The sequence below is a fragment of the Mizuhopecten yessoensis genome, unplaced genomic scaffold, assembly GCF_002113885.1.
Source record: "Mizuhopecten yessoensis strain PY_sf001 unplaced genomic scaffold, ASM211388v2 scaffold3235, whole genome shotgun sequence".
Lineage (NCBI taxonomy): Eukaryota > Metazoa > Mollusca > Bivalvia > Pectinida > Pectinidae > Mizuhopecten > Mizuhopecten yessoensis.
Window position 1 is genome coordinate 381,906 of NW_018404943.1, and position 23,134 is coordinate 405,039.

The following is a 23,134-nucleotide window of genomic DNA, read 5'->3' on the forward strand; positions in this document are numbered from 1 at the left end:
ACTGTCAAATGCAGACGCTTTACCGGCGGACATAGGATTGGCGATAACGTAGTTGGAAATTAAACATTGCCGCGGTGATTTTCCTGTCTATCGGGTGTTGTTTTGAAGTAGAAAATGTATGTTTTGGGGGAAATAGACTTGTTAAAAGGACAATATATCTGGATATGTATATACCACATTATAGATCTAACACAAATCATCTGGATATGTCATAGATGTAAGAAAAAATATATTCAGCTATGTACATTGTGTATAAATGTAGATATATTTGATCTAAGATCAAATGCAAAGGTGTTTAGATCTAAGAGCAAATGTGAAAGTGTTTAAATATATCACAAAATGTGAAGGTGTTTAGATCTAAGACAAAATGTGAAGGTCATTAGATCTAAGTCGAAACGTGAAGGTTATTAGATGTAAGACCAAATATTAAGGTGTTTAGAATAATGACAAAAGGCGAAGGTCATTAGATCTAAGACAAAATGTGAAGTTCATTAGATCTAAGACAAAATGTGAAGGTCATTAGATCTAAGACAAAATATGAAGATCATTAGATCTAAGACAAAATGTGAAGGTAATTAGATATAAGACAAAATGTGAAGGTCATTAGATCTAAGACAAACTGTGAAGGTGTTTAGATCTAAGACAAAATGTGAAGGTCATTAGATCTAAGACATAATGTGAAGGTCATTAGATCTAAGACAAAATGTGAAGGTAATAAGATGTAAGACCAACGGAAGGTGTTTAGATCTATGACAAAATGTGAAGGTGTTTTGATCTAAGACAAAATGTGAAGGTAATAAAATAAGATCTATGACAAAATGCGAAGGTGCTTAGTCCGCTATTTTTTTAAGTAGGTATCACGATGGTTATGCCACAGAAGACATAGTCTCTCCTTCATGTTAGATCCATCTATATATCAAGGATCGGTCTAATCTGGATACTGGCATTGCCGACTTTTGTACCAGCTCAATTATAAACGGAAACATTCTGTCTGAAGACTAATTAAAATGAATAACTTAGCTTGATTGAACCACATTCTGTTTAATACAGAAACACGATTCATTTTATTCTTAATGCGACAAAAGGCTTAATAATCGAACATTACTTTTGTCATTTTATGAACAGTCAAAATACTTTGAAAATTAACGTACAAATTCCATTAAAAAAACAGACATTCATTTGATTACACTGATATTACTTCTCTTGGAAATGTGAGAATAGACTACTTTAATTGCTTTAAAATATGCGAAGTAACAGAAAATTTTGAAATTCATAATAACAAAGGGGTTTTACATAGTGGGACTTTTGTCATTAACGATAGATTGTCAGAAGTGTCATGCATTATTGAATAGGGCAGTGTTACGAATGCAAAATCAATACTTATCCAAGCCTTTGCTATAATTGGCCTTACAATGTATATAAATTAAAAGACAATTAAGACATATTGTTAAATCAAGTAGCGTTGACACAATTACTCAAACCAAAACATAAATATATATAACTGAAGAGAAAAAGAAATTAAATAATAACTTTTTTTTAACCTGAACGTACTATGAAGTTGTCCAATAAACAGTCCATTCCAATGTTGTTTCACAAATGTTTAAGTTCACACAATTATTAAATCCTTAAAAAATGTTTGTGTTTTGGGTCTCAATATAGCTATAATCATTAAAGGTCATGCAAGGTTTTGGTGGTGGAGAAAACACGGAGTGCTTGGAGAAAAGTAGACGACCTGCGGCCAGAACCTAGCGACTGTCTCACGTAGGCCTCGAGTCCACGACCTAGTGATTTGAGGGCATATTACATATGTTATATATACTATATTAGTATATTTAAAGTACATGTATTTAACATTGTTAACATGAGATAACAAATTGTGTATAACAGAAAAACAACACTTGCCAGCAATATCAAGTATACCTACATGTAGTACATAATGAAAATTCCCAAAAGATGTCCCTTTATCAAATAGTCGTGCTAAAAATCTCCTAATAACTATATTTACCTGTATTATAATTGAAATACGAATCAAGTCCCCATAACCACGTATAATGGCTTCATAATGGAAGCACGAAACATGTCCTAATTATGAGAATATTTACCACAATGGAAACACTAGGAAACACAAAAAAGGTGTCCTCATGAGCAAATGTACCTAATGCATAATGGAAGCAAACGAAACATGACCATATAGTCGCATATTTCTACTATATAATGGAAACACACAAAACACGCCCTTGTAATAATTAAACAACCACACAAAGGAAATATATCCACACAGGAATACGTACTTATAGAATTGATGTGTGTGTGACGCAATGTCACCTGATACATATTGGAAACATGTTTTTTTCATTGATCAATGCTATTAGTTTTTTATGCTTGGCGGTTGATTTCCCTTTAACCCGACATTGTCTCACTATTGTTTAATGTCGCGAGTTCATGACCATATGTCATTGCTAATGACAGAAGTTTTTTTTTAAATCCCCGGTATGTAGTTCATTTCATCGATTTTTAGGATAGAGCTGTAATACATGTTTCTTTGTTTGTTGAAAATTGAACGAATAAAATCAATCACACCCACCCTTTGTAAATAGTAGGATGTTTGTTAAGGTAAATTGTACACAAAGCCCCAGCTCTAAACTCAAATCAGAGAGAAACATTTTTACTATAAATATGCGATTGTTTGTTCAGCCGGCTCACCACTTCCTGTGTGCTTATGGCTGTACCAACAACCGATATTTAATGACAATGTATCTGTTTACACTGATTTTTAAACATATTTATTTATTTAATTTTCCATTTGAAATATGTTTTTTGATGTAACATATTCCTGTGCAGTAATTATTCAATAATGATACCATATAGAACAACCAAGGCTGTGTCCAGATTTTTGTATTCTTTATCTTGATAGAAGCACTGTTGCATCCATATACAGAAAAAATATTTTAGTTTTGGAAACCGATCGTCTGCGGTAATATAGAGCATGACATATATTTGACAATATGAACGTTCCTGGTTACACAAGGAAATTAGATACTCATTAAAAAGACACTGATACCTACACAACTTACCAATGAGGGGTATGTATTCCGACGTCGGAGGCATATTCTCAGCAATTAGTAACATGAAGACGGAGAAGGCCAGCAGCACCGTTAATCCCAAAGTCACCTTTTCCCCCGAGTCCGGCGGAAGTAGAAATCCTGTCAGAGTGAGGCTTGACAACAACATACACGGGATGATGACGTTAAAGGCATAGTATAACACTCGACGTCTCAAATGAATATAAAATGTTACATCCGGAAATGGCTCGGGGCAGCATGGGTAATATTTTACATTGCGGACTACTTTTGTATCAATGAGTGTCCATTCCCCATTATCTACATAATTTGAAGTATCGACCTCCATGGTTCTATTTGTGACGTCCACTTGAAATCCGTCGTATGCCCAGGATCCCATTTTTAGTATACACACTTGATCGTCAAAAGGAAAATAAGTGATATCCATTTTGCATGAACTACGCATGCGAACAATAGGTGGCCAAAACACGTTTCCGGTTTGTTCGACCATAGCCAGGCTTTTCATATATCCTTTGTTATGGTTGTCGACGCTGCAAAATAGGAAATTATTAAAACCGTTATCACCATAACATTAAATTTAAATAATGTGTGTATCCTGTTGGAGACTTTTTCAAACTTGATTCGTTATTTTTAACAAAAACTATCATAATTCTTCATTAAAGAATACCAGAACAATACTCGTTAAACACGCCCGTAATACAATATATCATGGCAATTTCATCGTATCTCGACGAACATTATTATGTTTTGAAATATATCCAGTGGAAACAAGAATAAAGATTATTTCAATTTTAAACTGCTTCTCCAACCGATCAGTAGTTGATCCCTTATACTACATGTAACTACACAGATTATTTTCTATCTTCCACGCAGTCTTTGTCTTTAATCAGTATACATTTGATCCTCCATCTTTCCCAGCAATATAAATAGGAGCCTCATATATCTTACTTCTATACAATGGAGCCTCTACTTATAACCAATATACAGTAGAGACTTCTTTTTCGCACCCATAACGAGTGGAGCCTCTACCACCAATAAGACTTCCCCTCATATAAAGTGAAGCTCCCCTCCGTTTACAGTGAAGCCTCTACATCTCACCCATTTGAAGTGAAGCTTTTACGTCCCATCCTTTCACAGTTTAGCCTCCACCTCCCATCCATTCTCAGTGGAGCCTCTACATCCAACTCATTTAAAGTGGATCATCTCAGTCATCCGTTTACAGTTGAGCCACTACCTCCCATCAATTTACAGTGAAGAGTCTACCTCCCAGCAATTTACAGTGAAGCGTCTACCTCCCATAATTTACAGTGGAGCGCCTTTCTCCCATCAATTTACAGTGAAGCGTCGCCCTCCCATCAATTTACAGTGGAACGTCTACCTCCCATCACTTTAAAGTGGAGCGTCTACCTCCCATCAATTTAAAGTGGAGCGTCTACCTCCCATCAATTTAAAGTGAAGCGTCTACCTCCCATCAATTTAAAGTGGAGCGTCTACCTCCCATCAATTTACAGTGAAGCGTCTACCTCCCATCAATTTATAGTGAAGCGTCGACCTCCCATCAATTTAAAGTGGAGCGTCTACCTCCCATCAATTTAAAGTGGAGCGTCTACCTCCCATCAATTTACAGTGGAGCGTCTACCTCCCATCAATTTAAAGTGGAGCGTCTACCTCCCATCAATTTAAAGTGGAGCGTCTACCTCCCATCAATTTAAAGTGGAGCGTCTACCTCCCATCAATTTAAAGTGGAGCGTCTACCTCCCATCAATTTACAGTGGAGCGTCTACCTCCCATCAATTTAAAGTGGAGCGTCTACCTCCCATCAATTTACAGTGGAGCGTCTACCTCCCATCAATTTAAAGTGGAGCGTCTACCTCCCATCAATTTAAAGTGGAGCGTCTACCTCCCATCAATTTACAGTGGAGCGTCTACCTCCCATCAATTTACAGTGGAGCGTCTACCTCCCATCAATTTACAGTGGAGCGTCTACCTCCCATCAATTTAAAGTGGAGCGTCTACCTCCCATCAATTTACAGTGGATCGTCTACCTCCCATCAATTTAAAGTGAAGCGTCTACCTCCCATCAATTTAAAGTGGAGCGTCTACCTTCCATCAATTTACAGTGAAGCGTCTACCTCCCATCAATTTATAGTGAAGCGTCTACCTCCCATAATTTACAGTGGAGCGTCTACCTCCCATCAATTTACAGTGGAGCGTCTACTTCCCATCAATTTAAAGTGGAGCGTCTACCTCCCATCAATTTAAAGTGGAGCGTCTACCTCCCATCAATTTACAGTGGAGCGTCTACCTCCCATCAATTTACAGTGAAGCGTCTACCTCCCATCAATTTACAGTGGAACGTCTACCTCCCATCAATTTACAATGGAGCGTCTACCTCCCGCCCATTCACAGTGGAGCAACCTCTACCTCCCGCTAATTAACAACGGTGCCTTTACCTCTCACCCCTTCACAGTGGACCCTATTCCTCCAATCCATTTATAGTGGATCCTCTAACCTCCCTCCTCTCCCACCCATTTACAGCGGAGCCTCTATCTCCCATACATGTACTTAACAATGGAGCCTCTACCTCCCATAATTAACAGTGGAGCGTCTACCTCCTGCCCATTCACAGTGGAGCAACCTTTACCTCCCGCTAATTAACAACGGTCACAGTGGACCCTATACCTCAAATTCCTTTATAGTGGAGCCTCTAACCTCCCTTCCCTCCCCTCCATTTACAGTGTAGCCTCTACCTCCCATAATTTACAATGGAGCCTCTACCTCCAATAATTTACAATGGAGCCTCTACCCCCCGCTAATTAACAACGGTGCCTTGACCTCTCACCCCTTCACAGTGGACTCTATACCTCCAATCCATTTATAGTTGAGCCACTAACCTCCCTCCTCTCCCACCCATTTACAATGAAGCATATATCTCCAATCCATTTATAGTTAAGCGTCGTCTACCCCATCCCCCCCCCCCCCCTCTCCTCTCCTAATTCCAATCCATTTACAGATGAGCCACTACACCTCCCTCTTTTATCCAGATCAGACAGATTAGCGAGACTCGACTGTACAATACGTTGTGGTAATAAAGAGGAGGGAAGCTAATATAGCGGTATCGGTGAAAATTACAGAGTTACATGGTTGCAGTAGACAAAATCAAAGTGACTGTTTGCAAATATTGAGCTTGCATAGGATTTAGCTACGTTGATCCAGCCACCACTAATACAGTTAACTCACTACTATGCCTGTTATTTTGGAGACATATTGGCCTTTTTTACATACAAAATTGTCACAGCACGGCAATCGTCTCTTTTGCAGGGAATTGCTATAAAACGAATGGGTTATCAAGCTTCTACTGTACTCAAGCGGTAGGAGAATAATACAAATAGTCTGGTGTGTACATAATTAATGTTTTATCTTCAATATACAGAACAATAGCTACATAAAAAAAAAAAAAAGTTACAAGTGCGGTTTTCCTACCTTCAATAACGCGACACAGAAACCATTGCGCGCATTTCTTTTTTTCTTATTTTTATACGTGAGGCAATAAATTCGCGAGTGCTTAGCGTTATGGTTAAGATATTGAGAAAACAAGAAATTAGCCCGAAGGATAAAGGCAAATGCATGCAAAAATTAAAGATCAAAAATTATAATTCATTTTAAATGTATCATTGCTTTTGATTGGTAAAACGAAATAATTTGCAACTGTATAACTCGATGTTGTACCTTCTAAAGAATTTCATATTTGCAAATGAACTCCGAATGGTAACTACTAATGAGGTCAATGACCCCTACAGTTTTCCACACGTCATGAAATTGATTAATTTTACTGTTACGAACACAATAGCATGACTCCTGAAGGTCAAAGTAATTTTGCCTCAGTTTTAAATGTTAATGACGTCACTAATATACCAAGAATAGACTAGAGTTCAGCAAAGAAGGGTAACTTTGAGTCAGCGATATTTTGGTTGATTTAGCTTATAATAGTATATAAGGATAAGCCTATGCTGTTTTTTTTGAGATTTGCGTCGGTACATTGTGATTAAACGCAGACAGCTTTCGCCGCAGATCTCATATTCAGTAGAGAGATCGACACATACAGTAAGTAATAAATAAAATACCAAGCATCATATTAAGTGGAACATTAACTTATCGCACTCAATATGACAAGGAATAATTTCTCAGTGAATGTAATCTTAACAATTCAATTATTTAATACCCCAACCTATAATATAAACTAGGCTATTCAATTTATCTACATGCCTTGAAATTGGAGATACATTCAATTGCACGTTTAAATTTGATGTCATGTCAGTACAAAATACCATTTAAAATGTATAAAATAAACGAATGAACTTATTTTTGAGTGATTGAATATATAAAAGAGCCATTTTGGGTGCCTAAATATATCGAATCATCTTCTTTCATTGCGTAAAAACAATGAGCAATCTTCTTTATTGACCATTTTGTGTTGTGTGTTTGCATAGTTACATGTATTCTCTTTGTAATTGCCTGAATGGTCATTGTTCGTTGTTATTACGTGTAGACCTATTGTATCGCTGTTATGTTGCAACCCGTCATCCTGGTTGTACTGATACAGGAAATAATATTGTCGTTGTAATTATTTTTTCTGTCGATTCTACGTAGCTTTTTCATGTGCAAGTAACTATGGAATCATTGTCTATGTCGATGTCGTTTATTGTTGGGATATCGTTGTGGTATTTTCTATGGAATCATGTTCTTTTTTCTTTTGATACCTGTAGCATCGTCATTGTAATTAATTACAATTGAAATCATTGTCATTTTTGGGCATCTTCATTGTAATTGTGTATGGTATCGTTTCGTCGTTTCTGTAACATGTTTGTAAGGAAACGTTGACGTTGTCATTGAAATTTGGGACATCGTCATCGTATTTCTCATCCAATCATTGTTGTGCCCTTGATAAGTGTGATATCGTCGCTGTTATTGTGTATGGTATCGTTTCATTGTTACTTGTACAAATGTCTATGGAATCATTGTCTTTGTCATTGATATTGGGGACATAAACGGTGTTATAATAAACAGAAAAAAATATTGTGCATATGCTGTCATCTTCCTGGTCATTGTAATTATGTATGTAATCGATTCGTCCTTGTTATGAATAGTGTGTATGAAATCATTGTATTTGTAATTGATTGTTTGGATAATGGCGTAGTTATTTGTCTGAAAATTATTACAGCGCGATTGAAAGTTGAAAATCGTCTTTAGTATCGTACAAGTACAATCTGGGAACATTGTTGATGTCTTTGATAGTGAGGATAATGTTTACGTCAATGATGTTGAGATACAGTGGATGCACATGACCGAGACATTGTCGTTGCTGTATATATTCCGTCTTTGCGTATTGCAGAGTTATCTTCTCCTGTGAGCAGGTATTGATTGTTACGTCATTGGTTTGTGTGAGAACATTACGTCGTTTTCTCAAAAATTGATGACGTTACTCTCACAAACAAATGGCGTAACAATCAATACCTGCTCACAAGAGCAGATAACTCTGCAATACGCAAAGACGGAATAGCTGGAACACTGTCGTTTCTAAGTAGTTGCTGTGTGCGTTAATGGCAGTTATCATACAATGTACGCTCTGAGAGTTATATGTCTTAGTGATAGCTCTGATACATCTGTTCTTCCAGACTTCGATCGAATCACATAACGAACGGTGAGCTCTGTACCAGACTGTAACGCGGTACTCTGGAGACTATAACGATATGTCAGTTGTATCATCATTATCTTATGGTACAGGAATTATCCAATCCAGAACATGTCTATTTTACATATAGTCATACTTCTCGTTTCCCCTGACAATCCATGGTAAGGCATTAACATTGAATTGAACTTGGTGTCGAACCTACTAGCATCAGAATAAATCGGTTTCAAATTATACAAATTCTGTATTAACATGAATTGGTATATAGTTATCTCGAAAAAAAACCATGGAAGTTGACTATACACATCCCTCTTGCTATTGATGGTGGTTCAAACGAGAGAGATAGTGTCTTTTTTGATAATACACATTTCAATTTTCTATTAAAGGCAACAAAAAACTTGTGAGATAATAAGTGTTAATGTTTAATAGCATTTGTGAAAAAAAACAAATTCACTGATTTTTCCAAAAAAATAAAGATTGTTAAAAAAAAATACTCGATTTACCAAACTGTTCCGGTAAAATATTGGATCGGCAACGACTCATATTAGATTCATAAATTACATGTATGTGTTTAGTTGCAATGAGTTTTAATAGACCGTATGTGATGATAATAAAGATAACCCATTAACTTATTTTACATTAGTTTTAGTGCTAATCAGTGGTGCAGTAGATGGCATTAATTTTTGTTTCAATCCTATAAGGGCAAAGAGTAAGAGTCATATGGCACCAACGGTTTCTGAAAAAGGGATTTGGGAATCAAAATACATTTTACTTAAGATTGATTTTAACGAAAACGAGACACAAAGTCTAAATAAAGACGTCAAGTAAATCATTTGTTATGAACCACACATTCACTATGTAACTAGACAACATACCGGAGGGAGTCACTGGTGGGCTGTCGTATTTACCTACCACTACCAACGTTTTGTCAGCGTCAGTACGTGATGTTTTGAGTGCAGTTTTGCGTGATCTGACCAAGTTTGTATATCATGTTTTTCAAAGTTGTTCCCGATCTTTCTTTTATTACTGCAGAGGGATACATTATGAACTTAAACCCATTTAGCATATGGTAGAATGAGACACTTTGGGCTGCGTAGGCTATTTATTTATCGGCAGTGACCATTTTCTATCAGTCCCGTCCCCCGGGACTTCCTGGCGGGATGGCTTTATCGAACCACAAATGACGTTCGTGCTTTTTTAAAGTACCATATATAAATAATGTTTGACATGTTTTATTAAATAAACTCTATTTGAAACCCTTATCAAAATTTAAATGAATAATGTAGTCTGAATCAAATAGATAGTGTACTATGTGGGATTATAATTTTGGCGTGGATCAGTTTACGAAACACTAGAATGAAAAAGAAATCAACCTTGTTCCACTAGACATTGGAATGAATATAGCGTTAGATAAATAAACACTGACAGTTCTAATTTGTACATTAAGTACCACGAGTGTCATTTTCCATCTCATATCCAGGGAATTGCTTCAGACAACTAATTCCACAATAAGGCTATTGGTAACACTGCTAACGTGATTATATTTAATACTGTAGACAATTCATCACGATGACCTGAAGTGCCTTTAAGTTGCCAATTGATTTAGGTGGGAGCTTTACGAGATCAACCATCTAAACACGTCTACTGACTGGGGATTCGATCTCGGACGACCTATTAGCTCTGGTATGAACTGGATGTAACCGTGCCGATATATGGTAGATTTTAGATAAGACCAATAACAGTGTAAGACCGATATAATTTGGATCAATTTCTGATATTACCATCAGAGTGTCTTTAATTAGAACAAGGTTACATGAAGTCGCATCGACGTAAGCATACGAAAGCATAACTTAATAAATTTGATGAATACTGGGATATAAATGCATTTGGTACTTGCTCTGTCCATAATTTAAAACCCGTTGGTTATATCCTCAAGTTATTGTGTAGTGTGCGGTACGTCCATAAACAGTGTTCTTGTATTTTTTTGAAGCAGGCTCTTGTTGCGCGGTTGAAGAGTTCTTCAAACATAATAATGGAAGTAAACCTATAATTAATGCTGTATGGATGAAAACGCAGTTTTATAGCATAAGCTTCAAATCTTTGCATGATACGGGTGGTATTATAATATTATTTATTTTTTATTTTTTGACATGTTTACTATATATGTTTTCAGATAAATTATGTCACACTTGCAATCTCAAGTATCTTCATAATAAAGTTTTTTTTCTGAAAACATAAACTTACTTAAATACCCTTGAAAACGACATTAGATAAGGTCATGTGGTTCATATATTGTATAGCTGTCATACATGACACGGATACAATATATTTTGAACTCAATTACAAGAATACTGATCTGGCATAAATGTCAACGAAGTGTTTGGGACGCATTCGTTGCTTTGGACCCGGATCAAGCTATATGTAGTGGCTCAGAAGAGAGTCCAAAATACAACGTAAAACGTACTTAATAGCTTATTTGATATTTTGTTAGAAAAACAAATACTAAGTTACCTAACATATTAAATATATAATAAGACCAATCAATGCTAGATATTTACCATGAACATATTTTTCGATATATATTTTAATACTCCTTTTACTTCAACCATTTACAAGTTATAATGATCTTACTTACTTACCTGTTATATAACACAATATCTGGTAGCCATATCAGGTCGCAGGGAATTCTAAATATCTTTATATGAGCAAATTCTGAAATATTTGTCCATTGTAGCTTCTCGTCCACCCATTCCTGGTCCAGCCAGACATTCGTTGTCAATATTTGATTCTTCTCATCCTAAACAGTAAGAACAAGCATGTATCAAGCATCCTATTGCATCAGCATGAACACTACAGTACGGAACAACTAGGGTTTCTAATGCTTCTATTATACAACGGATATGGATGTTTTAAAATGTAGAAATAGGATTAAGTCAAGAATAAAAAAACGAAATTTTGTATTCCTCGAGAAAAACAGATCAGTTATTATTTAAGTCAATGAATACAAAACACTGTGTCCAACAACCTCAGACTGGCATAAAGACATCAATATTCCACATGAAACATGGACGTCGAGTTATTAAAGTTCTACAATACGTATTCTCTATTCACTTTCATTTACACTAACGTTAAACTTATTAGACAACTGTCCATGTTTAAATTGGTTAAAGAGATTTTGTAAATGTATTGGTTTGGACAATTGACTCAAGCCATTAATGGGTTGTTAACATCAAAATTCCATAATGGACCACACAGGGATTCGTGATCTAAATACCGGATTGTAGAGGAACTAATAGTGAATAAGTGTGTCACACAGGAACATACAGTGATATCAAGGATCAAAGAGGGATCATGATATAAGAGGCACACAGCAACTCAATGATTTAAAGAGTCATAAAGGACTACATACTGATTTAACGGGGTATAAATATAATATTTCACACAGTTCCACACAATGATTGTGTGTGTAATACCCATCAGTGATTTAATTTGCCTACAGGACCTCACAATAATAAAAAAAAATGTCACATATAAGTTCACAGTGATCTAATAGGTTAATGATTGATGTCAAGGGAGGCAACGATAACAGACGAAGTAGGAGAGGGATGCCACTCATTTATGTATTACTGTTCCGGTGTAAAATAGTCATAAGAGGGTAGTACCTATAAGACTGATAACCTACCACGTCAAGCACCTGAGTTAGGGTAATACCCAGACGGATGACCACTGGAGTTTTGGCGGAGAAGACTGGACGAGATGACCGATCGTACGATTTCATTATCCGATATAACAACCGCTGTTCCTCCGTCATGTCCTTTTCAGGTATATTTTTGGGGTCGAATATACCACGGCCGTCTCGGTCTGAAATACAAACACGTATATAAGACATGTTATTATATGCATGAAAATTTCTCGCAATCACATTGGTCGGATCAGATACACGTGACCAGTCCTCAAAAACTCATGTAGACTGGTTATCCGGTGAATATCGATTTCTTAATATAACCTATATGGAAATTCCCCGGAACCTGTTGTAGCGCATGCGCAGTTAGACCGGAACACGATCTTTCAGACGACAATTGAAGATGGCTGCTGGCGAACGTTTCTCCTCCGTTACATCAGAAAATTTCAAAAACTGTTCAAGGATAAAGATGCTGTTAACATAAAAAGGCCATTGAACACGCAGTGCATGTCCTCCATGCTTATCTCAAGGAAAAAGAACCTAGACGATGTCTTCGAAAGCTACGATGCTGAACTGTTGATTCAAACCTGGCTAAATATTACACAGAGGCTTGCATACAAAAATCAAAACCTTTAGTTTTGTTTTATTTTATTGTTGAGGCATATAATAAAACAGTTATGGGCTTTTGTGCTGTTAAATATGATGTGATATGAACCTGAAAGAGTGATATTGACCTCGGCTTTGCCTCAGTCAATATCACTCTTTCAGGGTCATATCACATCATATTCACCAGCACAAAAGTCCATAATTGTATAATATGGTGCCCTTGGTCTAAAACGTAAGCAACCCCACAACAAACAAACAAACAAGAAATCATAAACTCCTTAAAATCGAAGTAAGCGCTTCTAACCCTGCATGTGGCACCTTTCATGAAGTCTTCAACCAAACCCAGGAAATCGAGATAACGATTTAAAATAACCAAACATATGCTTTTTATCTTCAAGGTATCTTAATTCAATATATTCTAAACTATTAGCATAATTCATTCCTTACTCTGTATATTACAGTGTAGTCAGTTATTGAACACTTTTGTTAATAAGCAACACTCTGGCCTGCTGCGCTGGCTAGTTTAGGCTCTACGCCGTTTACACAGTAAGGAAGAATATGCACGCTGTTTAGTGACAGCAAAATCGTTAATATTAATGAGACTGAAATAGAAAACACAATTTGTTTCCAAAGTATAGTCTTTATTCATTAATTGAAAATGAAATAAATGCGCAACCAACATATACATTTATGAATATCCCTAATTGAAGGATTGTGTTAGCGCAGATCGCGGTTTATTTTGTTTCAATACGTTTTATCTTAGTGTATCCTAATAACGTTTTTTTATCGAATTATCTTATCATTATGCCCATACATAGAGACAGTGACCTTATGAAACGCCCATCAAGTATTTTTCCTGGTAAAACAACAAATTTCGATGCGGCGTCTGGGCATTGCTAATCCGTGGCGGTAAATATGTTTTCAACAAGCATTATCTGTCTCGAGTTCCATGAGCCATAATTTCTTCTTGTATCTCCAAACCATTTGTGACTCTATCTTGTCATGAAGACATAGTCAACGTGTTCTGATTATATGAAACACTTTTGTTTTAGCTGGGCTTACATTCGTGTTCGAAGCTTTTTCTTTCATATAAATGTAATCTTTGAATACACAAACACTCAGTTGGAATTGTATACCCTTCAATCATGTGAAGTTTCACTTTTATGGATTCCGATTTTTCCCGCAGTCTGCTTCTAAGAAAGATGTATGAATTCCATTACTGGTTTGTTAGGAAAGCGAGAAGGCATTAGGCCTTTACCATTAGTGTTTCCGTCCCATGTATACTTATCCGAATACACTGTGACAAAAAGTACGTCTTGTTAAGCTTTGGACATTTTCCATTAAGGGCTACTATTTGACTTGACTGGTCAAAATATACTTTACAAGTAGCCGTATCATAGCGAACGGTCTGACTTACTTCTAAGATAAATATATGTTGGTTTCTATTAAATATGTACTGTAGACCCGACTAACTACCAACGACAGTCTATGTGAATATCTCAGTAGCGTGCTAACCTTAACGTTGAGTACGCAGTACCGGTTCTAGTTGGTATGCGTACAAACGATATACTTTACCTGGTCCCAGTGGATATTGATGCACGATACCCGGACCTATATGTACACTTGTAGTTGTTCTTTTAACCCAAACCCTGACATTGTACTTAACCATAGAACGTCAACCAATTCTATTTATATTTCATTCTATTCTGTGAGGATACCAACAATATGCTACACCATAACATGTCGGGATCTTGATCGTTATTAGGACAGCTAACGATTCAAATTGTTTAAGAAGATATGTTGAATTTAGATTAGGAATTACGGTATATTGATTATGCGTATGGCATACAAGTGTATGACATGTCTTTCAATGAATACGTGACAACATACACAACCCCACATAAAAATGCAAGGTATGGTAACGGAAAACCACTTCTATCATTTTCTGCTGAAAATCTGTGTCGCCTTTTGAGAATCTGTGTCATGTGATCAAAATATATTTGTCGTATCACTTACACCATCATTCCCCGATCCATATAATGTGATTATCCGAGTTTATTTTCTATATATAAATATATCGATTTCGTAACAATTAATAACTATGAAAAAGAAGTTAGCTTTTGGTTTTACAATATCTGATGACGATTTTGAGTTGATAAGATCTTAAAAATGTCCATAAACGTTGTCAAATGTGTGCCTACATATATATGTCAATGTGTACAACGGAATAAACAGTAGAAATCTGTTACATCGCATATATATTAATGTTTTCGTTTGTCCAATCATGTAAGCCGCCACGTATACACTAAAGCGCTATATTAACCCAAATCGAAAACGTATAACCCTTGCGTCAAAATCCCACTATAATAGCACCAGTTAAACATTGAAAAACAATGACTCTGAGACCTATTTTTCAGGCAGATCAATGGATCACTTACCCATGGATTATATACCAATAACAAAGTATTGGAATGCATACTCAGTTTCGGGGCTTATTGAGATAAAATCCGTTCAAGGTCCTGACATTTGGACAAGCAAGGACGACAATTAAGATGTTTTCATACAGAATAAAATTGATTTATTCAAATATTGTTTTGTGTTGGGTGTTACAGGACTGTGTGAACTTATGTCAACTTAGTATATCCCGGCCTGCCATTATAATGGATACGACGTAAGCATAGAACGTTGATATAAAAAAAGGTCAATACGTTTCTACTGTACATGCTGTCGACAGCAGCATTTGGAGATGTAGCGTAAACCAGATTACGGCTTGATCCCTTCAGCCAAAGAGCAATAAATTGCCTCACCATCAATCTCCTATATTACCAGAAATATGAGGTGAAAGCTGGGTTCCTGGGATTTGTAGATTAGCCGTAATACATGATCACAGACCAGGAAGTTACACTAGTAAGACTTCGATTTAAACTGGCACCAAAAACCGCACGCCAGGAATAGGCTCGATATGTTTTATACGTGTGTGCAAGTTTCATTAGATAGCGACCCAGACATGTATATCAAACAATAAAAAGGTCTGAAAAGCCAACATGTACAATGTAGCTTTGATGTACACAAAATCTGCTCCATATATTCTTGTGAAATTGCCCGTAAGACTTTGATAGTACGCTCATCACACACGACCCCAAAATAAGTAGTTTTCTATGCCCACATGTAATCCTTGCTAATTCCTACTTAATTCGTTTTTATTCCTTTTCCCAATTATGACCCTGGACTTTGTGCAAATCGTTAGGTGTAATTTCCTGAGCTGTGTCGTCCTACCAACGATCTGTTGTACGTTTGTTACCGAGTCACGGATTAGTGTGAACTGGGGATATCGGGGAAATGTAACTCTAAAGCGATACACAGGCTTCGCGAAGCCGAAAACACTGTCAGCGAACACCGTCAGCGACATCGCAAAACGTGCTGATGTGTACTCTACCTTTTAGTAAACACGCTTCAAGCGGTCGTCTCGTTCTAAGAAATACATTAATACGAGGGATTTGTTTCTAAATCAACCTGTTTTGGTCAGTGTAAGGTTTTGGGAGCTGCGTACATTCCTAATCCACTTTCCGGTAGCGAAAAATAGACCTATTGATTTGTTCATTAATTACAACTTTAGCAAAACGTTTGGTGTGTTGGTTTGTGATAAAAACAAATGGACAAACATCAACATAACTTAAACATGAACGTAAAATCCAATACAAACGAAAACGGCAAACACAACTTATAAGTGAATCTTTAAGTTTGAAATTAAAAAAAAAAAAATGCGAGGAATCTAAAGATCAATATTTTTGCCCAACAAAATGGTTAAAATAACTTGAATATAAAAGTTAAGTGCCTGATAAACAAAACAAAAAAAAAAATTAAAAAAAAATGATAAAATATATCCCGTTTTGAGGTATGTATTGGATATTAAATGTGTATCTTATGATGGTGATAAGCCATCTGTCTTGACCAGTATAAATACATCCTCCATGGCATGTTTGACATGTAACTTAATAGACCGTAAGCCGTTTACCGTATACGTTTGGACGTCTGGGGCGTGCTACATCGCCTGATTATCTATGGTAAACATTCGGTTTCCGTCTGAGCACCTTGTTATTACCACAACCGCAGGATACCGTGTCCGGTAACATGCCGTTCTGCATGTTTACATGTTCCAGCCCTGCTGTTTTCTGACCATTTCGCAGACTCCTTGACTGAAGATTCCTATAGTTTGATTTTCTTTATTGGGCGCCATTTGGACATCGCATCATACCAAAGAGAAGGAAAAAAGGCTTCGTGCCAAAACAAGTAATGAATTTTAAGTTTATTACCTAAGATTTAAACTATAATATAAAGGTGCTTGTCGTATGTTTCCTCATAAAATGCCATGTTTGAGTCATAGAATGAAACAACATCGAAATTGATATTGTTAATATATGCATGCGATGTATACTACAATACACTCTGCGTCACTCAACATTCACCCTATCTAACATGTTACCTATTGCAGCTGTTGTCGGTAATATTGCCCCAGGAACTCATCGGATTCGATTACAGCTTCCCGTTTGTACCTGTACTTTCGCTGGATGGTATGCATCACATGCATGCTATCCAATTGCGGACTATCTGGGGTATAATTCACCATCTGAGAAATACGTTGTTCACGTTGTAGATTTAGCGACGTTTAATAACTAGTTTTGATCGTCCATCAATTCATAATCTAACAATATGCAGTAACGAGGGCTTGATGTGTAGGATTAAACGAGATTCACTAGTATCTACACGTTTACGATGCAACAATCTTTCTAAAAACGCATGGTGACTTTCGAGCATGAATGTCATACATTGGCCGTATGTGGTCCGTCAACATCACTACATCTGTATGTTTTATATACAAACATCAGTGGTGTATACCAATTTCATACATGTATATGGTTCGAATCCCCCTTATCCCAGCTTAATCACAAATCAATTAAGCTATCAGAAAATAAACACATAATCACAGTTACAAACAGTTTGATACGCTTCTTGTTAATTTCCCTTTTTATCGTAAAATTTAGTTTTTGAAGCAATTTCGTCTGATTTTCAGTGTTTTTAGTTTTATGAAATGAAATGATACTACTTCCTTTTGTAAGGTTACAAATCGAATCCTCACTGATTGTAGACAATTCCAGGGTCTTGTTATTTCTAGGCATAGTAACATAACGGTCGTATTATACATGTACCTTACATAAAAAAAAGATGGGGCTTTCATATACATATATCAAGTTGAAAACAGGTATATATCATATTTTTAGTTTGAGATTGAAATTGGTGACTTCATCTATATGTTCATTTGAAGTATGGGCTGACGTCGTTTATAGAAGACAGTATAATGAGTTTGTTTATCATTGTTTACACCTGTTGACAACAACATAACCTAAGTTGTAGCCATTCTAGAAAAAAATGTAAAATGTAAACACATGATCGTTGACAGTATTACAAACGGGATAGTTCAAACCTCGGTTAATACATAGACTAACTTGTTAGAGTAAAATTAATTTAGTTCCGAATCCACTTATCCCCGAGTGACCCTCGTTCTCACTTTGGCCGCGAGGGGACGAGTCGGTGGTGGCAATCAGGACGTGTTAATGGCGGTCAGCCAGAAATTTAACATGTTAAACATTTCTAGGATCAGGATGTTAGAGGAAAACCACAGACATGACAACATCAATGTGCTGCAAGTCACAAGCGTCGTAACGACTGAGACGGCAATGTCATTAGCGGTCCAATGATAGGCTAGACGTGTATTTACATTTACTTAATTGAAATGTTCAACAAATCATAACGCAACATCTAAAAATAGCATTCAATTACATCGCAATTTTGCGTTTCACGTTTTTTTAAACGCATTAGATAGTCTGCCATCTTCCTGATTGTGGATGCGCAATCCTTCTCCCAATTTGCCTTGAATGTAAAGCCTCTCTATTTTGTGTCGCCCTTTCTGACAGGAGCTTCCTGTTGTCATGACAATGTACAAAGATCATTTCATGATTTATGATGTGTATATGATAAATGTACATCCTATCTACTATGAAAGGATGAAAGGACAGGTATCATCGTTCTAGAATGTCATCTGAGAATATCCCGGTTGTCCTCTTTATTGTATCTGCTGATTTGCAGTGACAATACTTTCTTTTTTCTTCTTTGGTAAATGCGGGCCGATTTTCAGAGTCATACTGGTGTGTAAGAGCAAACAGGAAGTAATTTCATGAAAATATCTTTGTACATTGTCACGACAACAGGAAGTTCCTGTCAGGAACCAATGAGTGCCGTCAGCAGAATATGCCTTTCACACAACGTTTTGCCTATAATTCTATGGAAAGGTCTGCTTTTTGATTTCATTTTGTTACGTACTTAAGTACGATTATTTAATTATCATAACACATTTCTCATCACGTATTACTTGTTTGTTTCGTCTAAATATTTTTATTTTTATAACATCTTTTGCAAGTGATATATCGATTTTTTTAAATTCTATAAACTACACAAAACTGATCTCCTTTACACAATGACTGATTATACAATTAGGAAACGTACGATGCACTGTCATTAACATGTTTGGTCTGCTGAGAAATATGACCGACAGTTCAAACTTTTCACCAAAGTTTGACATAAAGCTACTCAAAAGGGATGGCCAACCCAACACTTCGTCACAATGTCCAAATTTACAGGATGAATTACATATATTTATGGTTATACATATTGGAAGGAATATATCGAATACTTATTTGAAACAAACGAATGGGGGATATGGGTATTTAACAAGGCGTTAAACAGAACGCCGCAACAATGAGCATGCAAAGTGCTTGCAAAAGCCTTAACAAAATTGGTTTACGGCATGTATTGTACATTTTTAATTACTAAAATCAAAACATCTTGCTGAGCTTCCGAATGGCAAGAACATATTTATTGTTATGATCTTAGTTCATTTATAGAGAACAATCCTCTCTTGCGTTATTTTTGAGTCCAGTGAAGCAACCAGAGAATACCTTAGGCTTTTAATAAAACAGTCATTCGAACTCAAAATCATTAAAAATAAGGCAAACTATAAACAAAACAAACATTTTCATGGAAAGAGTGTATGGAGAATAAGACCAGGTGTTCCTGAAATGTTAGCGTCGTCTGTTTCATCAACGACACCCGCCATGTATTCCCAGTTAAGTATTAGGGATGTTACCTCCTCAAAGCGAGAACGAAACAACAAGGCATAGCAATATGTATAAGATAGCACTATTCCGAATGACATCATGATGCCGACCATAAAAGTTGCCCATTGTCTGAATCAACCTGTTTGGAGCACCTGCATTGCAAGTATGTCCATCAGTAGTCGGCGTCTATTAAAGACATCAAGATATTCGGAGCAAGCTCTTGGATACCAAATCAACACTGACGTGCATTCTCCAAAGGTTTGGGCAAATACATGTTATTCAATCATTGCTCAATTTGATAAATTTCAATGATATGTTTATTATAACGAAGCCGGGGTGAACTTATCAAACAAAATCAAATATATAAGTAAAGGAAGTAATTATATATGAAACACCAAATGGAAAAACCTTGATGTTCTTCTGTTTGTTGCCTTTTCCGAAACTGCAGGAGATTGCCAGTGAATATAGTGCGTCTCCGGGACCTTGAACATCACAATCGCATGTCGTCTTTTGTATTATGACATCACCGAAATCTAAATATCATAAGTAAAGATAAAAAAAATCTTCACAACAGTAAAGAAACCATAGACGTGATGTACATCGCATGCAGATGTAGCAGATTAATATCCTGTTAACTATGACCTACCATTATCCTATATTCAGATCAGGTGCAAAACTTGTTCCAGACACGTTTGAGGAAAATGCGTGGTGATTAATATTCCATTCTGTTAAATTAAATAATAGAAACGAAACATGTGGTAATGTAGTGTTTAGCCCACGTGCAAATATTGCTGAATTTCTCCACTCATTGGAACATTAAGATCGATCTTTTCCACTGTAACTCTTTATTGTATAAGCATATACACTCGTTAAATATTTCAACATCAATCGTTTACTAGAATCGTTAAGACATGGTCACATAAACACAATTAAGTTAAATGTTACCAGATTCTATCAATACACCTGTTTGCGTTCCTTTGAATGAATTGCCTGCTAATTGGCTTCATGCAAACAAAGATAGTGTACACACATATATACTACCAGTACCAACCTCTTATCATTTCTCCAGATCGGAACAGTAACAGCGCGCTGTAGTTATATGCTTACTGTAATGAATTACAGAGCGCGTTTACTACGTAGGTGGCGTCCTCTACCGACAAGGAAAAGAGATAAAATCGTTATATGAATGCCAAGCATAAACATCACTGTTGAGTAGCATGTTATCTTAACTTCGATAACGGGTATCTGTATATAATTTACAATGAGTTTAACATTATTTTAAGATGTTTTCATTGATAAAATAATCATATTACAATAGATTGCCTATAACATAAGGAGATCGGTTGACATAGGTGCGTTGTTTGTATAGTTTTAAAATATGCCCTTGTGGGTTGCTGTTATTATTGTAAATATATCCTTTATCATAGTACAGTTAAAATAATCTTAACCTCAGTGTCCAAATAGCATATGTTCACGTTCAAAGAGGGTATTGTTTTTTTGTAAAGTGACGAAGGTATTTAATAAACATAGAAATACTATTCATCTATTTGTGTCTAAAAGTGAGAGTGTGTTGGTCTTTGGATTGACGTCATAACAACAAACACGTCATAGGTCGGCTGGAGTCATTAGCCGAAGAAAAAATAATATTGCTATGAAAGAACAGCAATGAAATATAATACCGGAATAGAAGATTTGTATAGAACTTAGAACTAACAGTCATATATATCTGAACATTTTAAACTGAGTGATTTTAACATAGATATATATTAGGTCCAGGTCTCAATCTGTTTCGTACTACCTTTCATGTATTTGTTTTTAATATTTCATTTTTCATCGTGCATGGAACACAATACTAAGGGATCAGTAACGTAATATTTGGCGCCAGGTTATCATGACGTCACGCCTGACCACAAGGCTGTGTGCCATTTTCAATAGGTTACTCAACGCAATTCTTTCGTGTGTGTTTTTTTCTGACATTATTTGTTTGCAAAATGTTATCAATTAGGTGGTTATGTTAACAACTTAGTGTATGCATTGTTCCAAAAATGCACATGAACAGTCATATATTCTACCGTCGCGTCATTTGTATCTGAACAGAAACTTTGAAAAACTACCGTTCTGATTAGTAAATGTAAATGCAAACGATCGAGAGCTTTATAGCATCACTTGTGAAGACATAGAATTTCATATCTCTTCACCTCAGTAAGATGTCAGTCTTTATCACAAAGATATTTGCTGATATTTCACTTGTAAAAATGTTACAAATTTGGATTCTGCATTCTCGTGACCTTTATGAGTATTCAAAAGGCATTTAATATCTTCTATACATACTCAGTGTGCATATTTCCCTTCTACAAATGTAGACACGTGATGTTATCAATATCAGTAAAGTCTAGAATTTTGTAATAATACTTCTTAGCAGGCTTTGAATGAAAATGATGTATTGTAAAATACATAAAGAAACGTAAGCACATTATCACAACTATTCCAGTCTATTTTATCAGGGTGATAATAAAGTGTCCTTTCCCAGGAAATAAAATATATATTGTGCATTCTCGGCAGTGTCATGATGCAGTATCCACTCCAAACAAAACTCCGTGTTTTCTTCAAAATCCCCGTAGCTATCTGTACCTATATAATGATAACTTAATACTTATGAAACTCGTCGTGTCGATTACAACGGGCAGTGCTGCACTTTGAGGAGAGTTAACATATCGGATTATTCAAGACCGTTTTATCGTATTCCATGCAGCAGCATGAAATTATCAGATGCATAAAAGAATGTCAATTACGTTTTAACTGTGTGGTCGTGTTATCCCTGAACACACTATTCGTGAATTGTCTGCACTCTTCGTGTTATCATTATCTATAAAGCGGTATTTAAACATGCTTCTTTCAAACTCTG

At 36.1% G+C, this 23,134-nt stretch overlaps 1 protein-coding gene across 1 annotated transcript in view; it reads right to left on the reverse strand.

The window, feature by feature from the left end:
- LOC110447196 (neuronal acetylcholine receptor subunit alpha-10-like) overlaps positions 1–23,134 on the reverse strand; it is a 69,013-nt gene that overhangs the window by 12,006 nt on the left and 33,873 nt on the right. Inside the window, exons 2-4 of the mRNA XM_021492737.1 lie at positions 12,452–12,630; positions 11,409–11,566; positions 3,075–3,610 (exon numbers count right to left, since the gene is read on the reverse strand). Coding sequence (XP_021348412.1) covers positions 3,075–3,610; positions 11,409–11,566; positions 12,452–12,630 — 873 coding nt within the window. The remainder of the gene's footprint in view (positions 1–3,074; positions 3,611–11,408; positions 11,567–12,451; positions 12,631–23,134) is intronic.